Raw genomic sequence first — 21,338 nt, forward strand, 5'->3', positions numbered from 1 at the left:
AATAAACAGATATTAACAGTAAATGAACAAGTGGATTAATAATAAATTTTTACAGCTTGTCCTTCATAATTTTGACGAAATAATAGAATGATAAGTGACACAATATGTTACTGCATACGTCAGCAGACTAATTACGAGTCTTTGTTTACTTACTATAAAAGACAAGTTGTCTGGTATGTTCACTATTATTTAAGGACTAAATTGTTCTTCCATTGCAATAATAAACATATGTTTAAAGTACCCTAAGATTTTTTGTTAAAATAAAGCCAATAATGCCTTTTTTTTGTGGTCCCCTTTATTTAGAAAAGTACCGAAAGGTATCGAAAAGTATCGAAATACATTTTGACAATATTGGTATCGGGACAACCCTATGAGGAGGTAATAAATAGATCAATGAATTGATGAGTCTAATTACTTTTGGGTTTGATTGACAGGGAGGCATTCAATGCCTCGGCGTCATCACCATCGTAACCAATCATCCTTGCACCAGGAGGCCTTGAATACCAGGATGGTGCTAAGTGATGACTCAGCAGAAAGGGAGCACCTGATAGAAGCAGAAGTCCCCACTTTGTCCAAACACTCCCACTCCCACAAACACGCCCGTCTAGCTCTGGTAGAAGAAGACCCTCCTGTCGGGGAAGAGCTCACTGGCGGTGGAGCAGGACCGGATCAGCCCGGGAACCCCTTGTCTGACGACATCATCACCGTGGAGTTCCACAGTCCGGCACCGGAAGTCGTACCTTCCGACGTGGAGTCTCCCGGGGCCAAGCTTCCCAAACCCCAGAAGCAAAAAGCAGGCGCCCCCACAGCTTGGACGCTGTCGGACTTTTACGACTACCTGTCGCCGGACGACGATCTCTCCGCGTCGGACCCCACCCCGGAGCCTGAGCCCACCCCTTCCCCGCCGGTCTACATGGAGGATGAGAACCCGCTCTTGGCCGGTTCTCCTGCTCGTCCCGTCAACGCGAAGCCCGGCGTGGACAATAAGCCCGCTTCGCCCGCGACGTCCCAGCCGGGACCAGACAACGGTGGAGACTTAAGCCTGGGTGGCGCCCTGGGGGGAGACGGGTGCAGGCTGGGCTTTGTGCGCTCCGGGCCTGGGATGTGTGTCTCTCAGTGTGACGCCCAACCCAATTTCTGCTTCAATGAAGGAGTGTGTACTGTGGTGGCGGGAGTGGGAGCCTTCTGCAGGTAATACAAACACACTCTCCATGTTTACACACTTGTTTCTAATAACAGACGCAAGTCAATCATGTATTTGGCCATCATTTCCAAGCGGTACACTGACTACTTTAATTTATATCCAACCTTAGCATTGTTCTTTGATAAGACATAAAACATAATAGGGACTGTAAATTAAAATAATTAAGAGTGCTGTCATAACGGGGTTTTCGCAGTTTACCGCGAGGTTTGTTCTTGCAGGTAGGAACATATTTATTAATCTAACTACAAATTAACAGGCAAAAACTCTCTAACTGTGGCATGAAATAAACAAGACTTACGTAGAGGGTTGCGTGACAATAGCGTGAAGCAAACAACTAGCATAAACTATAGCAGGGGTCACCAACCTTTTTGAAAGCAAGAGCTACTTCTTGGGTACTGATTAATGCGAAGGGCTACCAGTTTGATACACACTTAAATTGCCAGAAATAGCCAATTTGCTCAATTTACCTTTAACTCTATGTTATTATTAATAATTAATGATATTTACACTTAATTGAACGGTTTAAAAGAGAAGAAAACACGAAAATTAAAATTAAATTTTGAAACATAGTTTATCTTCAATTTCGACTCTTTAAAATTCAAAATTCAACCGAAAAAAAGAAGAGAAAAACTTAAAAAAAGAATTTATGGAACATCATTAGTAATTTTTCCTGATTAAGAATAATTTTAGAAATTTGATGACATGTTTTAAACAGGTTAAAATCCAATCTACACTTTGTTAGAATATATAGCAAATTGGACCAAGCTATATTTCTAACAAAGACAAATCATTATTTCTTCTAGATTTTCCAGAACAAAAATTTTAAAAGAAATTCAAAAGACCTTGAAATAAGATTTAAATTTGATTCTACAGATTTTCTAGATTTGCCAGAATAATTTTTTGGAATTTTAATCATAATAAGTTTAAAGAAATATTTCACAAATATTCTTCGTCGAAAAAACAGAAGCTAAAATGAAGAATTAAATTAAAATTTATTTATTATTCTTTACAATAAAAAAAATTAATTTACTTGAACATTGATTTAAATTGTCAGGAAATAAGAGGAAGGAATTTAAAAGGTAAAAAGGTATATGTGTTTAAAAATCCTAAAATAATTTTTAAGGTTGTATTTTTTCTCTAAAATTGTCTTTCTGAAAGTTATAAGAAGCAAAGTAAAAAAAAAAAAGAATTTATTTAAACAAGTGAAGACCAAGTCTTTAAAATATTTTCTTGGATTTTCAAATTCTATTTGAGTTTTGTCTCTCTTAGAATTAAAAATGTTGGGCAAAGCGAGACCAGCTTGCTAGTAAATAAATACAATTTAAAAAATAGAGGCAGCTCACTTGTAAGTGCTGCTATTTGAGCTATTTTTAGAACAGGCCGGCGGGCTACTCATCTGGTCCTTACGGGCTACCTGGTTGGTGACCCCTGAACTATAGCATAGCAAGAAACAAACAACTAACATGAACTATGGCATAGAACAACATGAACCTGTGGCATGAAACCAATAACTAGCACAACTATAGAATTAGACCTGAAACGAGCAAAGACGCCAGGCCGACTGACTGGCAAAGGCAGTTTAAATGATCTCTTGATTAGAGCCAGGTGAGCGTCCGAACACCAGCAGCAGGTGAAAACCATATGCAACCATGGCAACCAAAACAAACAAGAGTGCACAAAAAACAGGAACTATGGAGTTAAACTAACAGAACATAACGAAAACATGATCCGGACCACGGATCATTAAGATTAAAGATTAATCTTTAATCTTAATTTAAAAACATGATCCGGACCACGGATCATTAAGATTAAAGATTAATCTTTAATCTTAATGATCCGTGGTCCGGATCATGTTTTCGTTATGTTCTGTTATGACAAGTGCTAAGTAAAAAAAATTGATTAACATCCAAAGGGCGATTCTTTTTATTCCAATTTTAAATTGGAGAATCCATATTTATTGGTAGGTTGTGAGTTCAAACCCCGGCCGAGTCATACCAAAGACTATAAAAATGGGAGCCGTTACCTCCCTGCTTGGCACTCAGCATCAAGGGTTGGAATTGGGGGTTAAATCACCAAAAATTATTCCCGGGCGCAGCCACCGCTGCTGCCCACTGCTCCCCTCACCTCCCAGGGGGTGATCAAGGGTGATAGGTCAAATGCAGAGAATAATTTTGCCACACCTAGTGTGTGTGTGAAAATCATTGGTACTTTAACTTAAAGAGTTGTTTTTTTAGAACATCTCCGCACTTTCTTAGTGCACGTATATGTCACATGTCAGCAATGAAGTGGGGCTTTTGTAACGTGTAGCCTGTTTTATTACAATTTTCATACTAAATACCGTATTCTCCGGACTATAGAAGCCACACCCACTCAATTTTAGAAGAAAAAAATATTTTTCCATATATTAGCAACACCGGACTATCAGTCACAGATATATACTGTATGTTGAGAAATGAGTTATTTTCACCGAAAAATGTGTAAAACGGCTAAACAGACAAAACAGAAGTCAGGGACGGTATAGCTCGGTTGGTAGAGCGTGCCAGCAACTGCTCAGTGGCCTTGTGGTTAGAGTGTCCGCCCTGAGATCGGTAGGTGAGTTCAAACCATCATACCAAAGACTATAAAAATGGCACCCATTGCCTACCATAGATTATAGGCGCTCAGCATCAAGGGTTGGAATAGGGGGTTAAATCCCCCAAAATGATTCCCGAGCGCGGCCACCGCTGCTGCTTTTTACGGTAAAATCTATGGTTGTTGTTTTAACAATGCATGCAAAAAAGTTATACTATAAAAAGCAAAACTTTGTAGTCTAATGAAAAAAGTCCAAATTATACTCGAATAAAGTCATGTTTTTAAAGAAACAGGTAATTTCACTGGAAGAAAAATCATAATATTATGAGAGTAAGAAAAAAATATGAGAATATTACTCATAATTTTACAATAATGAAGCCATAGTATTAGAAAAAATATAGTAATCTTATAGGGAAGAAGTTGTAATTTTACGAAAATAAAGTCATAATATTTAGAGAAAAACTTAATTTTACAGGGGAAAAAAAGTCGGAATTTCACAACAATAAAGTCATAATATTAAGAAGAAAACTTAATTTTACAGGGGAAAAAAATGTTGTAATTTTAACGAGAATAAAGTCATAATATTAACAGCAAAACTTAATTTTACAGGGTGAAAAAAGTCGAAATTTCAAAAGAATAAAGTCATAATATTAAGAGGAAAACTTTGGAATCTTACAGGGGAAAAAGTCGTAAATTTACCAAATTAATACTGCAGTGACAGAAAAAGTTAATCTTACAAAATAAAAAGATGTACTTTTACATGAAAAAAGTTATACTATTAGGAGAAAAACTTTGTAATCTTATCAAAAACTTGTGCTGGAATAAACACAGTCAAAGAAAAACGTAATTTTACGGGAAAAAAGTCAAAATCTTATGAGAATAAAACCATATTAATGAGAAAAAAAGTGATCTTATGAGAAAAATAGTCACAATTTTATAATAATTAAGTCAAAGTATTAGGAGAATTATATTGTAATCTTATGGAGGGAAAATGTTATTTACTAGAATAAAGTCATAGTACTTTTTTTTATTTTGGCGACTGAGTTACCAGATTTGTTACAGTAAAATTGACAGTTGTTTTTGCAGCGCGTTACTGTGAATGGAAGAACGGCACTAATGTCCTTTTTAGGGTCAAATTCTGAACTGCCAGTTTTTTAAACTGTAAAATCTTTGGTCGTTTTCACAGTGCATTACTGTAAACGGGAAAACAGTACCAATTTATTTTTTTTATAATTAAACTCTGGAAACTGAGTTGCCAGTTGGTTTACCGTAAAATCTACAGTCGCTGTTACACTGCATTACTGTAAATAGAAAAACGGTACCGCTTTTATTTTTACGCTAAAATCTAAAAATCTATGGTTGTTGTTTTTACATTGCCTGCAAAAAAGTTATACTATAAAAAGAAAAACTTTGCAGTCTAATGAAAAAAATCCAAATTATACTCGAATAAAGTCATGTTTTTAAAGAAACAGGTAATTTCACTAGGAAAAAAATCATAATATGAGAATAAGAAAAAAATATGATAATATTATTAATAATTTTACAATAATGAAGCCATAGTATTAGGAGAAAACATAGTAATCTTATGGGGAAAAAGTTGGAATTTTACGAGAATAAAGTCATAATATATAGAGAAAAACTTAATTTTACAGGGGAAAAAAAGTCAGAATTTCACAAGAATAAAGTCATAATATTAAGAAGAAAACTTAATTTTACAGGGGAAAAAAAAGTTGTAATTTTACGAGAATAAAGTCATAATATTAAGAGCAAAACGTAATTTTACATGGGGAAAAAAGTCGCAATTTCAAAAGAATATAGTCACAATATTAAGAGGTAAACTTTGGAATCTTACAGGGGAAAAGTCGTACATTTACCAAAATAATACTGCAGTGACAGAAAAAGTTAATCTTAAAAAATAAAAATATGTACTTTTACAAGAACTTTGTAATCTTATCAAAAACTTGTGCTGGAATAAACACAGTCAAAGAAAAACTTAATTTTACGGGAAAAAAGTCCAAATCTTATGAGAATAAAACATTAATAAGAAAACAATTTAATTTAATTGTACTTTTTTTTAATATTTACAGTTCCAATTTTGTTCTTTTATAATTAAATTCTGTTGACTGAGTTGCCAGTTGGTTTACCATAAAATCTACAGTCGCTGTTACACTGCATTATTGTAGATAGAAAAACGGTACCGCTTTTATTTTCACCGTAAAATCTATGGTTGTTTTTACAATGCATGCGAAAAAAGTTATACTATAAAAAGAAAAACTTTGTAGTCTAATGAAAAAAGTCCAAATTTTACTCAAATTAAGACGAGGTAATTTTACGTGGAAAAAAATCATAATATTATGAGAATAAAGCCATAATAATAAGAAAAAAATATGAGAATATTAGTCATAATTTTACAATATTGAAGCCATAATATTGAGAGAATATGGTAATCTTACAGGGAAAAAGTTGTAATTTTACGAGAATAAAGTCATAATATTAAGAGAAAAACAAAATTTTATAGGGAGGAAAAAGTCTGAATTTTACAAGAATAAAGTCATAATATTGAGAGGAAAACTTTGGAATCTTACAGGGGAAAAAGTTGTAAATTTACCAAAATAAAAACATAATGCTGCAGTGACAGAAAAAGTTAATCTTACAAAATAAAAAGATATACTTTTACAAGAAAAAAGTTTTACTATTAGGAGAAAAACTTTGTAATCTTATCAAAAACTTAAACACAGTCAAAGAAAAACGTAATTTTACAGAAAAAAAGTCAAAATCTTATGAGAATAAAACATATTAATAAGAAACATTTTTAATTGTATTTTACTTTTTTTTTTTTAATTTACAGTTCCAATTTAGTTTTTTTTAAATTAAATTCTGGCGACTGAGTTGTAAGTTTGTTTACCATAAAATCTACAGTCGCTGTTACACTGCATTACTGTAGATAGAAAAACGGTGCCGCTTTTATTTTCCCGGTAAAATATATGATTGTTTTTATAATGCATTATTGTACATTTAAAAAAAAAAAAAAGTGTACCACTTTTATTTTCACAGTAAAATTCCGGCGACAGAGTTGCCAGTTTTCCACATTGTAAAATCTACAGGCTTGTTTTACAATGTGGCATTAGGTCAAATCGGGGTATTGGCGCGTGCCAGACCGGGGGGGGCGAGGGGCTTATAGTTTACTCTTTCCCAATTTTCATTTTTATTTTGCAGACAAGGGGGAGGGGCTTGAGGGTGTCCAATATGTTCACTCAGCAAAACAAAAGAAAAGATTGAGGACACCTCAGGACGCACGCTGAAAATAAAACACACTGGCGCTGACAGAAGGCCGGCTTAATGTGTCATGAAGATCACAGCGGGGTCACCGTAAGGATCATGGTTTTGGGAGGCAGGAGATAAAAGGGCTTGGGCATGGGAGCACACAGTCTGCAGAAAAATAACAAGAAGGAATATCGTACAGAATGTCTGGATAGGGACTAGTGTTGGTCATCTAATTGTTTCTGCTGAGTAACAGCGCCCTTAATCATGTGTGCAAGTGTAGGTATGAAAAGCGCACACACACATGCACACTAACACACACTGATCCCTTGAGCTCATTAAGTGCTGGGCTGCAGGGAGAATCCCAGCTTTGGCAGACAAGACCTCCGATCACTAGCAGCCTCTCATGCAAAAACTGACCAGTGTGCTTCTGTGCAATCAGGTGCAACGTGCAGGACTACATCTGGAACAAGGGCACGCGCTGTGATTGGGCCATCACAGAGTTCCAGGTGATGAGCGCGGTGGTGGGCGTGGCCTCCGTGGCGCTCCTCCTCCTCCTCATGATCATCGTGTTCTTTGCCAAGAGGCTGCACCGCCTCAAGAACGAGAACAAGCGGCTTCGCAAGCGCAGGTGTGTCAAACTGCGCTTGACGATCTTTTCAATACATCTATCTCCCTCATTCAAAATAGAATACCATTATGAAAATGAAATAATAACAATACAAAAAAAGCCGCGCTCTAATTGGTCTGTTAGTCCTGATCAAACTCCTGAAATCAAATAATTATTGCAGCTTATTTAAATGTATTGATGCACCTTTGTATTATCTCAAGTTTGGACAGCCCAATTACCTCATTTCATTCCATCAAAAATTGTTTAAGTAATGTCAACGAAGCTCACATTTTTTGTGTTCTAAAACAATTGAATGCTTAATATTTTTAAGTGGATTGGAGTGGGAAAAACTGTGGGGAAATGTCGAATCAAAATTAAATCAAGGTTCCAGTAGTAGCCACACCATATGCGGTGTACAAGACGATAGTGGCAATAGCAGCACAGAGCAAAGCAGGAATATTAAAAACAATTAAACTTAAACTTAAGTTTGATTTATTTAAACATTTTTTACAATACAAATCAAATATTAAATTTTTTAAATATTAAATAATATTTATATTATTATAATATTACTATATTATAATATTTAAATAATTATTCAATATTTTGAATTAATAGTGCAAAATAAATAATTTTAAGCAACAACTTCTATTTAAATTATTTTTAAAGTCCTCTTATAACTAGTTGTTTTTAGTTGATTTTACGGTAAAAAAAAAAAAAAACCTCAGTCAGCGGAATTTAACCGTAAAATCTATTGTCAATTTTACAGTCTACAATTTGATTGATAATTTGTTTTGAAATCATTTAAGTACAGTATTTATAATTTGAAGGGGGAGAAAATGTTATTTACTAGAATAAAGTCTGTGGAAGTGGCTTCCTAGCAGCTCCACTGTAGACACGGCACAAGAGCCAAGCCTGCAGGTTTAACAAAGTTTTAATGTTTTTAACAAGATTTTTCAAAAATGTTTTTCGGCATGCCGTGACGTTGCCGTCACTCCCAATCCTCTCCGCTTACTGTTAAAGACAACAGATGATTAGATTAACACGTACCACCTGTGAAATCTAATCATCTGCCAGCTGTGTCTCGTACCGTAAAATCTACAGCTCCTGTTACACTGCATTACTGTAAATAGAAAAACGGTACCGCTTTTATTTTACGGTATAATCTATGGTTGTTGTTTTTACAAAGCATGCAAAAAAGTTATACTATAAAGAGAAAAACTTTGCGGTCTAATGAAAAAAGTCCAAATTGTACTCAAATAAAGATGTGTTTTAAAAAAAAGGGGAAAAAAGGTAATTTTACAGGGAAAAAAATCATAATATTATGAGAATAAAGCCATAATAATAAGAAAAAACTATGACAATATTAGTCATAATTTTACAATATTGAAGCCATAATATTGGGAGAAAATATAGTAATCTTACAGGGAAAAAGTTGTAATTTTCCGAGAATAAAGTCATAATATTAAGAGAAAAATAACATTTTATCGGGGGGAAAAAAGTCGGAATTTCACAATAATAAAGTCATAATATTAAGAGGAAAACTTTGGAATCTTACAGTGAAAAAAGTTGTAAATTTACCAAAATAAAGGCATAATACTGCAGTGACAGAAAAAGTTCATTTTACAAAATATAATAAAGATGTACTTTTACAGGGCAGCACGGTGGAAGAGGGGTTAGTGCATCTGCCTCACAATACGAAGGTCCTGAGTAGTCTTGGGTTCAATCCCGGGCTCGGGATCTTTCTGTGTGGAGTTTGCATGTTCTTCCCGTGACTGCGTGGGTTTCCTCCGGGTACTCCGGCTTCCTCCCACTTCCAAAGACATGCACCTGGGGATAGGTTGATTGGCAACACTAAATTGGCCCTAGTGTGTGAATGTGAGTGTGAATGTTGTCTGTCTATCTGTGTTGGCCCTGCGATGAGGTGGCGACTTGTCCAGGGTGTGCCCCGCCTTCCGCCCGATTGTAGCTGAGATAGGCTCCAGCGCCCCCCGCGACCCCAAAAGGGAATAAGCGGTAGAAAATGGATGGATGGATGTACTTTTACAAGAAAAACTGGCGACTGAGTTGCCAGTTGGTTTACCGTAAAATCTACAGTCGCTGTTACACTGCATTACTGTAAATAGAAAAACGGTACGGCTTTTATTTCTACGGTAAAATCTATGGTTGTTGTTTTTACAATGCATGCAAAAAAGTTATACTATAAAGAGAAAAACTTTGCGGTCTAATGAAAAAAGTCCAAATTGTACTTAAATAAAGACGTGTTTTTTTTAAAAAAAAAGGTAATTTTTACGGGGGGAAAAAATCATAAAATTATGAGAATAAAGCCATAATAAGAAGAAAAAAATATGACAATATAAGTCATAATTTTACAATATTGACGCCATAATATTGGGAGAAAATAGAGTAATCTTACAGGGAAAAAGTTGTAATTTTACGAGAATAAAGTCATAATATTAAGAGAAAAACAACATTTTATAGGGGAAAAAAAGTCGAAATTTCACAAGAATAAAGTCATAATAATAAGAGGAAAACAACATTTTATAGGGGAAAAAAAGTCGGAATTTCACAAGAATAAAGTCATAATAATAAGAGGAAAACTTTGGAATCTTACAGTGGAAAAAGTTGTACATTTACCAAAGTAAAGGCATAATACTGCAGTGACAGAAAAAGTTAATCTTACAAAATAAAAAGATGTACTTTTACAAGAAAAAAGTTATACTAGCAGGAGAAAAACTTTGTAATCTTATCAGAAACTTGTGCTGGAATAAACACAGTCAAAGAAAAACGTAATTTTAAGGGAAAAAAAGTCCAAATCTTATGATATTAATAAGAAAAAAATGTAATCTTATGAGAAAAATAGTCACAATTTAACAATAATTAAGTCAAATTATTAGGAGAATAATATTGTAATCTTATGGAGAGAAAATGTTATTTACTAGAATAAAGTCATAGTACTTTTTTTTATTTTGGCGACTGAGTGGCCAGATTTGTTAGAGTAAAATTGACAGTTTTACAGCGCATTACTGTGAATGGAAGAACGGCACTAATGTCCTTTTTAGGGTCAAATTCTGAATTGCCAGTTTTTTTAACCGTAAAATATTTGGTCGTTTTCACAGTGCATTACTGTAAACGGGAAAACGGTACCAATTCAGTTTTTTATAATTAAATCCTGGCGACTGAGTTGCCAGTTGGTTTACCGTAAAATCTACAGTCGCTGTTACACTGCATTACTGTAAATAGAACTACGCATTTATTTTCACGGTAAAATCTATGGTTGTTATTTTTACAATGCATGCAAAAAATATATACTTAAAGAGAAAAAAAGAAAAAAAAGAAATGCAATTGCATGCAGTACATGATTTTTAATGTCAAAAGGGAAAGAAGAAATATATTTAGTAAGCATTTTTTTAAGGCATATTATTTCCAGGCCTTATAAAATAATGTGGCGGGCCAGATTTGGCCCCCGGGCCTTGAGTTTGACACCTGTGATCTCAGAAAATGTCCAATTATGTCCTTACTGTTCACTGTCAAGTAGAAAAATGCGACATAAGAGTAAGAATGTAAGTGCTTGGCAACACGTGCTAATTATTATTATGTTAATATCTCCTCTCTCCTTCAGTAAGTACCGCCCGCAGAGCAGCGAGCCACAGACGGACGGCCTTTCCGTTTCAACCACCGCCGACGGCTCGCAGCCAAACGTAAGGAAACTGTGCGACTCACCTCCGCCCGCCCCCCAAGCTCACCCTCACAACCTGGCGTACTATGACAACATTATCTGTCAGGTATGCCCCACTTTCTCCTGGTGTACCACTCTCCACACTCTCTCCTTTCCATTTGTCAATGTCTTTCTTATCTCCGTCTCTTCACCTACTGGTTCATGATGTTTTGTGTCCTCGCTTGCCAAGCTTATAGTCATGCATGCAAAAAGCTCACCGACAACTGTTTGTATGCAAACATATGTACGTATTAATACAAAACCCAGAACCAGCGTAGTTGTTACGTTGTGTAAATGGTAAACAAAAACAGAATACAATGATTTGCAAATCCTTTTCAACTTACATCCGATTGAATAGACTGCAAAGACAAGATGTTTGACGTTCGAACTGGAAAACTTTTTGTTATTTTTTTGCAAATATTAGCTCATTTGGAATTTGATGCCTGCAACACGTTTCAAAAAAGCTGGCGCAAGTGGCAAAAAAGACTGAGAAAGTTGAGGAATGCTCATCAAACACTTACTTGGAACATCCCACAGGTGAACAAGCTAATTGGGAACAGGTGGGTGCCATGATTGGGTATAAAAGCAGCTTCCATGAAATTCACAAACAAGGATGGGTCGAGGGTCACCACTTTGTCAACAAATGTCCAACAGTTTAAAGGCCTACTGAAATGATTTTTTTTTATTTAAACGGGGATAGCAGATCCATTCTATGTGTCATACTTGATCATTTCGCGATATTGCCATATTTTTGCTGAAAGGATTTAGTATAGAACAGGGGTCACCAACGCGGTGCCCGCGGGCACCAGGTAGCCCGTAAGGACCAAAAGAGTAGCCCGCCGGCCTGTTCTAAAAATAGCTCAAATGGCAGCACTTACCAGTGAGCTGCCTCTTTTTTTAAAATTGTATTTATTTACTAGCAAGCTGGTCTCGCTTTGCCCGACATTTTTAATTCTAAGAGAGACAAAACTCAAATAGAATTTGAAAATCCAAGAAAATATTTTAAAAACTTGGTCTTCACTTGTTTAAATAAATTCATTATTTTTTTTACTTTGCTTCTCATAACTTTCAGAAAGACAATTTTAGAGAAAAAATACAACCTTAAAAATTATTTTAGGATTTTTATACACATGTACCTTTTTACCTTTTGAATTCCTTCCTCTTCTTTCCTGACAATTTAAATCAATTTTCAAGTAAATTAATTTTTTTTATTGTAAAGAATAACAAATACATTTTAATTTAATTCTTCATTTTAGCTTCTGTTTTTTCGACGAAGAATATTTGGGAAATATGTCTTCAAACTTATTATGATTAGAATTCAGAAAAAATATTCTGGCAAATCTAGAAATCCTAAATCCTATTTCAAGGTCTTTTGAATTTCTTTTAAAATTTTTGTTCTGGAAAATCTAGAACAAATAATGATTTGTCTTTGTTAGAAATATAGCTTGGTCCAATTTGTCCCATTTATCATTTATTTATTATTTATTCTAACAAAGTGTAGATTGGATTTTAACCTATTTAAAACATGTCATCAAAATTCTAAAATTAATCTTAATCAGGAAAAATTACTAATGATGTTCCATAAATTATTTTTTAAAGTTTTTCTCTTTTTTTTCCGTTTGAATTTTAAAGAGTCGAAATTGAAGATAAACTATGTTTCAAAATTTAATTGTCATTTTTTGTGTGTTTTCTTCTCTTTTAAACCTTTCAATTAAGTGTAAATATCATTAATTATTAATAATAACATAGAGTTAAAGGTAAATTGAGCAAATTGGCTATTTCTGGCAATTTATTGAAGTGTGTATCAAACTGGTAGCCCTTCGCATTAATCAGTACCCAAGAAGTAGCTCTTGGTTTCAAAAAGGTTGGTGACCCCTGGTATAAAACAACGACGATAAAGTTCGCAACTTTTGGTCGCTGATAAAAAAAAGCCTTGCCTGTACCGGAAGTAGCGTGACGTCACAGGAGGTAGGATTCCTCACAATTCTCCGTTGTTCACAATGGAGCGAGAGAGATTTGGGCCGAGAAAGCGACGATTACCCCATTAATTTGAACGAGGATGAAAGATTCGTGGATGAGGAACGTTAGAGTGAAGGACTAGAGAGGCAGTGCAGGGTGTATCTTTTTTCGCTCTGACCGTAACTTAGGTACAAGGTCTCATTGGATTCCACACACTCTCCTTTTTCTATTGTGGATCACGGATTTGTATTTTAAACCACCTCAGATACTATATCCTCTTGAAAATGAGAGTCGAGAACGCAAAATGGACCTTCACAGTGACTTTTATCTCCACGACAATACATCGTTGACGCACTTTAGCTACGGAGCTAACGTGATAGCATCGGGCTCAAATGCAGATAGAAACAAAATTTTAAAAAACCCTGACTGGAAGGATAGACAGAAGATCAACAATACTATTAAACCATGGACATGTAAATACACGGTTAATAATTTCCAGCTTGGCGAAGCTTAACAATTGAAGCTAACTACGGAGCAGCGGCGGCGGCGGGCGTTGTAGCTTTCGACGACACCCCGGCCGCCATCTGAGTCGGCAAGAAACATATTTCCCCAAAGTTACGTACGTGACATGCACATAGCGACACGCACGTACGGGCAAGCGATCAAATGTTTGGAAGCCAAAGCTGTACTCATGGTAGCGCGTCTGCTATCCAGCTCAAACACAACACAACCTCCTGATTGTGTTGCTGCAGCCAGCCGCTAATACACCGATCGCACCTACAGCTTTCTTATTTGCAGTCTTCATTGTTCATTAAACAAATTGCAAAAGATTCACCAACACAGATGTCCAGAATACTGTGGAATTGTTCGATGAAAACAAAGCAGTTTGTATGGTGACACATTGGGTACGAATACTTCCGTTGCCGTCGTGACGTCATCATACATAGACGTTTCCAACCGGAAGTTTAGCGGGACATTTAAAATTGCACTTTATAAGTTAACCCGGCCGTATTGGCATGTGTTGCAATGTTAAGATTTCATCATTGATATATAAACTATCAGACTGCGTGGTCGGTAGTAGTGGCTTTCAGTAGGCCTTTAAGAACAACATTTCTCAACCAGCTATTGCAAGGAATTTAGGGATTTCACCACCTACGGTCTGTAATATCATCAAAAGGTTCAGAGAATCTGGAGAAGTCACTGCATGTAAGCGATGATATTGCGGACCTTCGATCCCTCAGGCGGTACTGCATCAAAGAGCGACATCGGTGTGTAAAGGATATCACCACATGGGCTCAGGAACACTTCAGAAAACCACTGTCAGTAACTACAGTTTGTCGCTACATCTGTAAGTGCAAGTTAAAACTCTACTATGCAAAGCCAAAGCCATTTATCAACAACACCCAGGAACGCCGCCGGCTTCGCTGGGCCCGAGCTCATCTAAGATGGACTGATGCGAAGTGGAAATGTGTTCTGTGATCTGACGAGTCCACATTTCAAATTGTTTTTGGAAACTGTGGATGTCGTGTGTCCTCCAGACTAAAGAGGAAAAGAACCATCCAGATTGTCGTCGGCGCAAAGTTCAAAAGCCAGTATCTGTGATGGTATGGCGGTGTATTAGTGCCCAAGACATGGGTAACTTACACATCTGTGAAGGTACCATTAATGCTGAAAGGTGCATACAGGTTTTAGAGCAACATATGTTGCCATCGAAGCAACGTTATCATGGACGCCCCTGATTATTTCAGCAAGACAATGCCAAGCCACGTGTTACATCAACGTGGCTTCATAGTAAAAGAGTGCGGGTACTAGACTGGCCTGCCTGTAGTCCAGACCTGTCTCCCATTGAAAATGTGTGGTGCATTATGAAGCATAAAATACCACAATGGAGACCCCGGACTGTTGAACAACTTAAGCTGTACATCGAGTAAGAATGGGAAAGAATTCCACCTGAGAAGCTTCAAAAATGTGTCTCCTCAGTTCCCAAACGTTTACTGAGTGTTGTTAAAAGGAAAGGCCATGCAACACAGTGGTAAAAATGCCCCTGTGACAACTTTTCTGCAATGTGTTGCTGCCATTAAATTCTAAGTTAATGATTATTTGCAAAAAAAAAATTACATTAAATATCTTGTCTTTGCAGTCTATTCCAATTGAATATAAGTTGAAAAGGATTTGCAAATCATTGTATTCTGTTTTTTATTCACGAATTACACAATGTGCCAACTTCACTGGTTTTGGGTTTTGTATACGTGTGTCTTTTATTGCTTTTTGCACTTACTGATTCTCTCAGAGACCATCGTCCACCACCCTTACCTGGGAATTTAAACCCAGAAACTCGTATAACCACTTCCAGGTAAGCAAAGCAGAGCATCCACCTGGTTGCAAGTTACATTACCTTCCACCCCCACCCTGGCTTTGCTTAGACCCCTTCAACTACAGCATTGATTTGACTGCAGACCTCCGCAACAATACCCTGCTTTGGCATTGGAGCGTGTAGGCGGAATGATTAATCACCTGCTGCAAGGCTCCCTGCAACCAATTGCTCAGCAAGGTCCCTGGTCCACCGTCTACCTTTTTTTACCTTCTGCAGCTTTCCAGCTGTTGTGTTGTACACACGCCCCTGCCATGGCTTGTATGTAGCGCATGCATCGCTTTGCCAAGTTCTTAACACGTGCAGTGTTTCCCACAGGACTGATATCTATTTGTAGTGGTGGGCTGCAGGGGGCCTCAATCACATCATCATATAATTTGCATAAAATTGGCCATGACGCAGGTGCGTTTGTAATTAAAAAAAAAAAAAAAAGCTCTGTAAGACTATAGTGGAAAATGGAGGACAACAGGAAGTGGAAACAAAAATAAGAGTGCCAGGCAGGAAACAAAAGAAAACACATGACATGTATAATAACTGTTATGTGAGATCGTGACATGATAAAGTGAAATTACTCAGAGAACAATGGCAGGTAAGAAAAACATGAACCTTATGGCATAAAAGTAGATAACAGTGTTTCCCATAAACTGCCAAGATACCTGTGGCGGTGGGGGCGTGGCTATGGGCGTGGTCAACATGACCGAGTAATTTGCATAATTTACTACAATGATATGATTTTCTCTAAAAAGGCTCAAAAAATGTATACTTACTAATTAATAATAACGGTTTTGTTTTAAACGTCCATCCATTCATCCATTTTACAATATAATTACAACACTTTATGTACATATTTATATACAGATTTGAACAATAAGTTATTCACTGAAATATATGTATTAATTGTGGTTCTTACAAAAAATATATCTTATAAAATATAAAAGCTAAAATGTCTCTTAAAGCTCTGCCCCTTTAATTAGTGCATACTAAATAATTTAACTTTAGCCTACTACTACAACCATATTATTTACCAGCAACATAAAGTGAAACAAAGGCAGAGGTGTCCTGCCACAGTCAGTAACAAATAAACAGAAAACAGTAGTGGTCAAATACAAATAAGGCAACAAGAGAAGTATCCTACACTTCTCTTTTGTAAAGTAAATCTGAACAGCTTATATGGGCATCTACATCAACTATATGATTTGCCTGAGAAGCTGGAAGGACAAAAAAAAAAAATATATATATATATATATATATATATATATATATATATATATATATATATATATATATATATATATATATATTTTTTTTTTTTAAAAATTTGTGGCAGACGTAATTCTTTCGTGGCGAGCCGCCACAAATAAATGAATGTGTGGGAAACACTGGATACATTACAGGCCAAAAGTTTGGACACACCTTCTCAGTCACAACACAACTGATGGTTCCGACTAGAGATGTCCGATAATATCGGACTGCCGATATTATCGGCCGATAAATGCTTTAAAATGTAATAACGGAAATTATCGGTATCGGTTTCAAAAAGTAAAATGTATAAAACGCCGCTGTACGGAGTGGTACACGGACGTAGGGAGAAGTACAGAGCGCCAATAAACCTTAAAGGCACTGCCTTTGCGTGCCGGCCCAATCACGTAATATCTACGGCTTTTCACACACACAAGTGAATGCAAGGCATACTTGGTCAACAGCCATACAAGTCACACTGAGGGTGGACGTATAAACAACTTTAACACTGTTACAAATATGCGCCACACTGTGAACCCACACCAAACAAGAATGACAAACACATTTCGGGAGAACATCCGCACCGTAACACAACATAAACACAACAGAACAAATACCCAGAACCCCTTGCAGCACTAACTCTTCCGGGACGCTACAATATACACCCCCCGCTACCCCCCATCCCCCAAACCCCGCCCACCTCAACCTCCTCATGCTCTCTCAGGGAGAGCATGTCCCAAATTCCAAGCTGCTGTTTTGAGGCATGTTAAAAAAAAAAAAAGCACTTTGTGACTTCAATAATAAATATGGCAGTGCCATGTTGGCATTTTTTTTTCCATAACTTCAGTGGATTTATTTTGGAAAACCTTGTTACATTGTTTAATGCATCCAGCGGGGCATCACAACAAAATTAGGCATGATAATGTGTTAATTCCACGACTGTATATATCGGTATCGGTTGATAGCGGAATCGGTAGTTAAGAGTTGGACAATATCGGAATATCAGATATCGGCAAAAAAGCCATTATCGGACATCTCTAGTAACAAGGCTAATAAAAAACCTTGTGTTATTCTCAGTAATCATCAACATTTCAGCCTTTTCGCTTTACATTGTGCCGTTTTGCGTTCCCATTTTTGGAAATGTAACCACACTTTGGATAGGTTTGAATAAACTCACTGTTTGGCTACTTGAAGCATGTTAGAGTCCCCCGTTACCCTGCAGTTACTGTAAGCATCCATTTATGACTTGCAAAGTGTTTATGTTACTTTGATCATAAGTGTGGGAAACACCATTTGTGAGACGATCTTATCTAATCCAAGCAGAAAAGTCTCAGATGACTTGTAAAAGTTTATTAGGTCTTCGAATAAAAACGAATACCCCATGTCAGGGGTGTCAAACTTGTTTTAATTGAGGGCAATATTGCCGTTATGCTGGCCCCTTCTAACAGTGAATGATATTACACAATTGCCTATGCATTTGATGATTTGTTTTTATGTACAATGTTAAAAAAGTGTAGATTTTACAGTAAAAAACTGACAGGTCAATCGCAAAAATTTAGTGTTTTTTTTTCAGCATGTTACTGTAAATGAAAAAAAAAACAGTACCACTGTTTTTCACTGGTTGATAGAATTTTACCGTAAAATTTACAGTGTTTTTTTTTTTTACTGTAAATATAAAACTGCATTTTTACAGTAAAATTCTGGCAACTTAGCTGCCGGATTTTACCGTGTACTATTGTGAATAGCAAAACAGTACCACCGTTTTTTTACATTTAAAAAATGGCAGCTCAGTTGCCAGCATTTTATGGTCAAAAAACAGTGGTACGGTTTTTTTCATGTACAGTAAAATGCTGTAAAACCACAGTAAATTTCATAAAGTCGCTTTAAAATCTATTTATCAAATGTGACAGTTGGATGAATAACTTGCTTTGAAATCATAAGTCAAGCAGATAAAAAGCATTTTGAATGTATGATCATATATTTGTTACATTATAATATTTATGTTTTAAAACACACCCCCCCCCCTCAATCGAGATACTATTGAACTCCATTATTTTGTCATGCCCCTCTAGGGGTCAGACATTTTTCACGCCCCCCCTCAATCAAAATACTATTGAACTCAATTATTTTGTCATGCCATCTCCGGAGGAGCAACATTTTTCACACACCCCTCAAGCGAAATACTATTGAGCTCCATTATTTTGTCATGCCCCCTCTAGGGGACATACATTTTTCACGCCCCCCCTCAATCGAAATACTATTGAGCTCCATTATTTGACAATTTGATGAAATCATAAGTCAAGCAGATAAAAAGCATTTTGAATGTATGATCATATATTTGTTACATTATAATATTCATGTTTTAAAAAATTATGCTCCATTATTTTGTCATGCCCCCTCTAAAGGACAGACATTTTTCACCCCCCCCCCTCCTCCTCCTCTCAATCGAAATACTATTGAGCTCCGTTATTTTGTCATGCCCCCTCTAGGGGACAGAAATTTTTCACCCCCCCCCCCCCAATCAAAATACTATTAACCTCCATTATTTTGTCATGCCCCCTCTAGGGGACAGACATTTTTCACGCCCCCCCTCAATCGAAATACTATTGAACTCCATTATTTTGTCATGCCACCTCTAGAGGACCAACATTTTTCACACCCCCCTCAATCGAAATACTATTGAACTCCATTATTTTGTCATGCCCCCGCTAGAGGACAGACATTTTTCACGCCCCCCTCAATTTAAATACTATTGAACTCCATTATTTTGTCATGCCATCTCCGGAAGAGCAACATTTTTCACACACCCCTCAAGCGAAATACTATTGAGCTCCATTATTTTGTCATGCCCCCTCTAGGGGACATACATTTTTCACGCCCCCCCTCAATCGAAATACTACTGAACTTCATTATTTTGTCATGCCACCTCTGGAGGAGCAACATTTTTCACACACCCCTTTAAGCGAAATACTATTGAGATCCATTATTTTGTCATGCCCCCTCTAGGGGACAGCAATTTTTCACGCCCCCCCCCTCAATCGAAATACTATTGAGCTCCATTATTTGACAATTTGATGAAATCATAAGTCAAGCAGATAAAAAGCATTTTGAATGTATGATCATATATTTGTTACATTATAATATTTATGTTTAAAACAAATATGCTCCATTATTTTGTCATGCCCCTTCTAAAGGACAGACATTTTTCACCCCCCCCCCTCCTCCCAATCGAAATACTATTGAGCTCCGTTATTTTGTCATGGCCCCCTCAAGGGGACAGACATTTTTCACGCCCTCCCCCCCAATCGAAATACTATTAACCTCCATTATTTTGTCATGCCCCTCTAGGGGTCAGACATTTTTCACGCCCCCCCTCAATCGAAATACTATTGAACTCCATTATTTTGTCATGCCACCTCTAGAGGACCAACATTTTTCACACAACCCTCAATCGAAATACTATTGAACTCTATTATTTTGTCATGCCCCCTTTAGGGGACAGACATTTTTCAGGCCCCTCCTCTATCGAAATTCTATTGAACTCCATTATTTTGTCATGCCACCTCTAGAGGACCAACATTTTTCACACACCCCCAATCGAAATACTATTGAACTCTATTATTTTGTCATGCCCCCTCTAGGGGACAGACATTTTTCACGCCCCCCCTCAATCGAAATACTATTGAACTCCATTATTTTGTCATGCCCCTCTAGGGGTCAGATATTTTTCACGCCCCCCTCAATCGGAATACTATTGAACTCCATTATTTTGTCATGCCCCCTCTAGGGGACAGACATTTTTCACGCCCCCCTCAATCGAAATACTATTTAACTATATTATTTTGTCTTGCCCCCTCTAGGGGACAGACATTTTTCACGCCCCCCCTCAATCGAAATACTATTGAACTCCATTATTTTGTCATGCCACCTCTAGAGGACCAACATTTTTCACACACCCCCAATCGAAATACTATTGAACTCTATTATTTTGTCATTCCCCCTCTAGGGGACAGACATTTTTCACGCCCCCCCCCCCTCTATCGAAATACTATTGAACTCCATTATTTTGTCATGCCCCTCTAGGGGTCAGACATTTTTCACGCCCCCCCTCAATCGAAATTCTATTGAACTCTATTATTTTGTCATGCCCCCTCTAGGGGACAGACATTTTTCACGCCCCCCCTCAATCGAAATACTATTAACCTCCATTATTTTGTCATGCCTCCTCTAGGGGACCAACATTTTTCACACACCCCTCAATCGAAATACTATTGAACTCTATTATTTCGTCATGCCCCCTCTAGGGGACAGACATTTTTCACCCCCCCCCCCTCAATCGAGATACTATTGAACTCCATTATTTTGTCATGCCCCTCTAGGGGTCAGACATTTTTCACGCCCCCCC

The 21,338-nt window shown here is 36.8% G+C and overlaps 1 protein-coding gene across 4 annotated transcripts in view; it reads left to right on the forward strand.

Moving 5' to 3' along the window:
• Nucleotides 1-414: 414 nt before the first annotated feature.
• LOC133635971 (chondroitin sulfate proteoglycan 5-like) overlaps nucleotides 415-21,338 on the forward strand; it is a 38,323-nt gene continuing 17,399 nt past the window's right edge. Inside the window, exons 1-4 of one of the 4 annotated variants that reach the window (XM_062029505.1) lie at nucleotides 415-1,191; nucleotides 7,479-7,667; nucleotides 11,269-11,347; nucleotides 15,614-15,676. In XM_062029505.1, coding sequence (XP_061885489.1) covers nucleotides 446-1,191; nucleotides 7,479-7,667; nucleotides 11,269-11,347; nucleotides 15,614-15,676 — 1,077 coding nt within the window. In that variant the 5' untranslated portion in view covers nucleotides 415-445. Of the gene's footprint in view, nucleotides 1,192-7,478; nucleotides 7,668-11,268; nucleotides 11,432-15,613; nucleotides 15,677-21,338 lie in introns of all 4 variants that reach the window. The other 3 variants (XM_062029502.1, XM_062029506.1, XM_062029504.1) reach the window with 3 other exon arrangements.

The sequence above is a fragment of the Entelurus aequoreus genome, linkage group LG20 (genome assembly GCF_033978785.1).
Source record: "Entelurus aequoreus isolate RoL-2023_Sb linkage group LG20, RoL_Eaeq_v1.1, whole genome shotgun sequence".
Classification (NCBI taxonomy): domain Eukaryota; kingdom Metazoa; phylum Chordata; class Actinopteri; order Syngnathiformes; family Syngnathidae; genus Entelurus; species Entelurus aequoreus.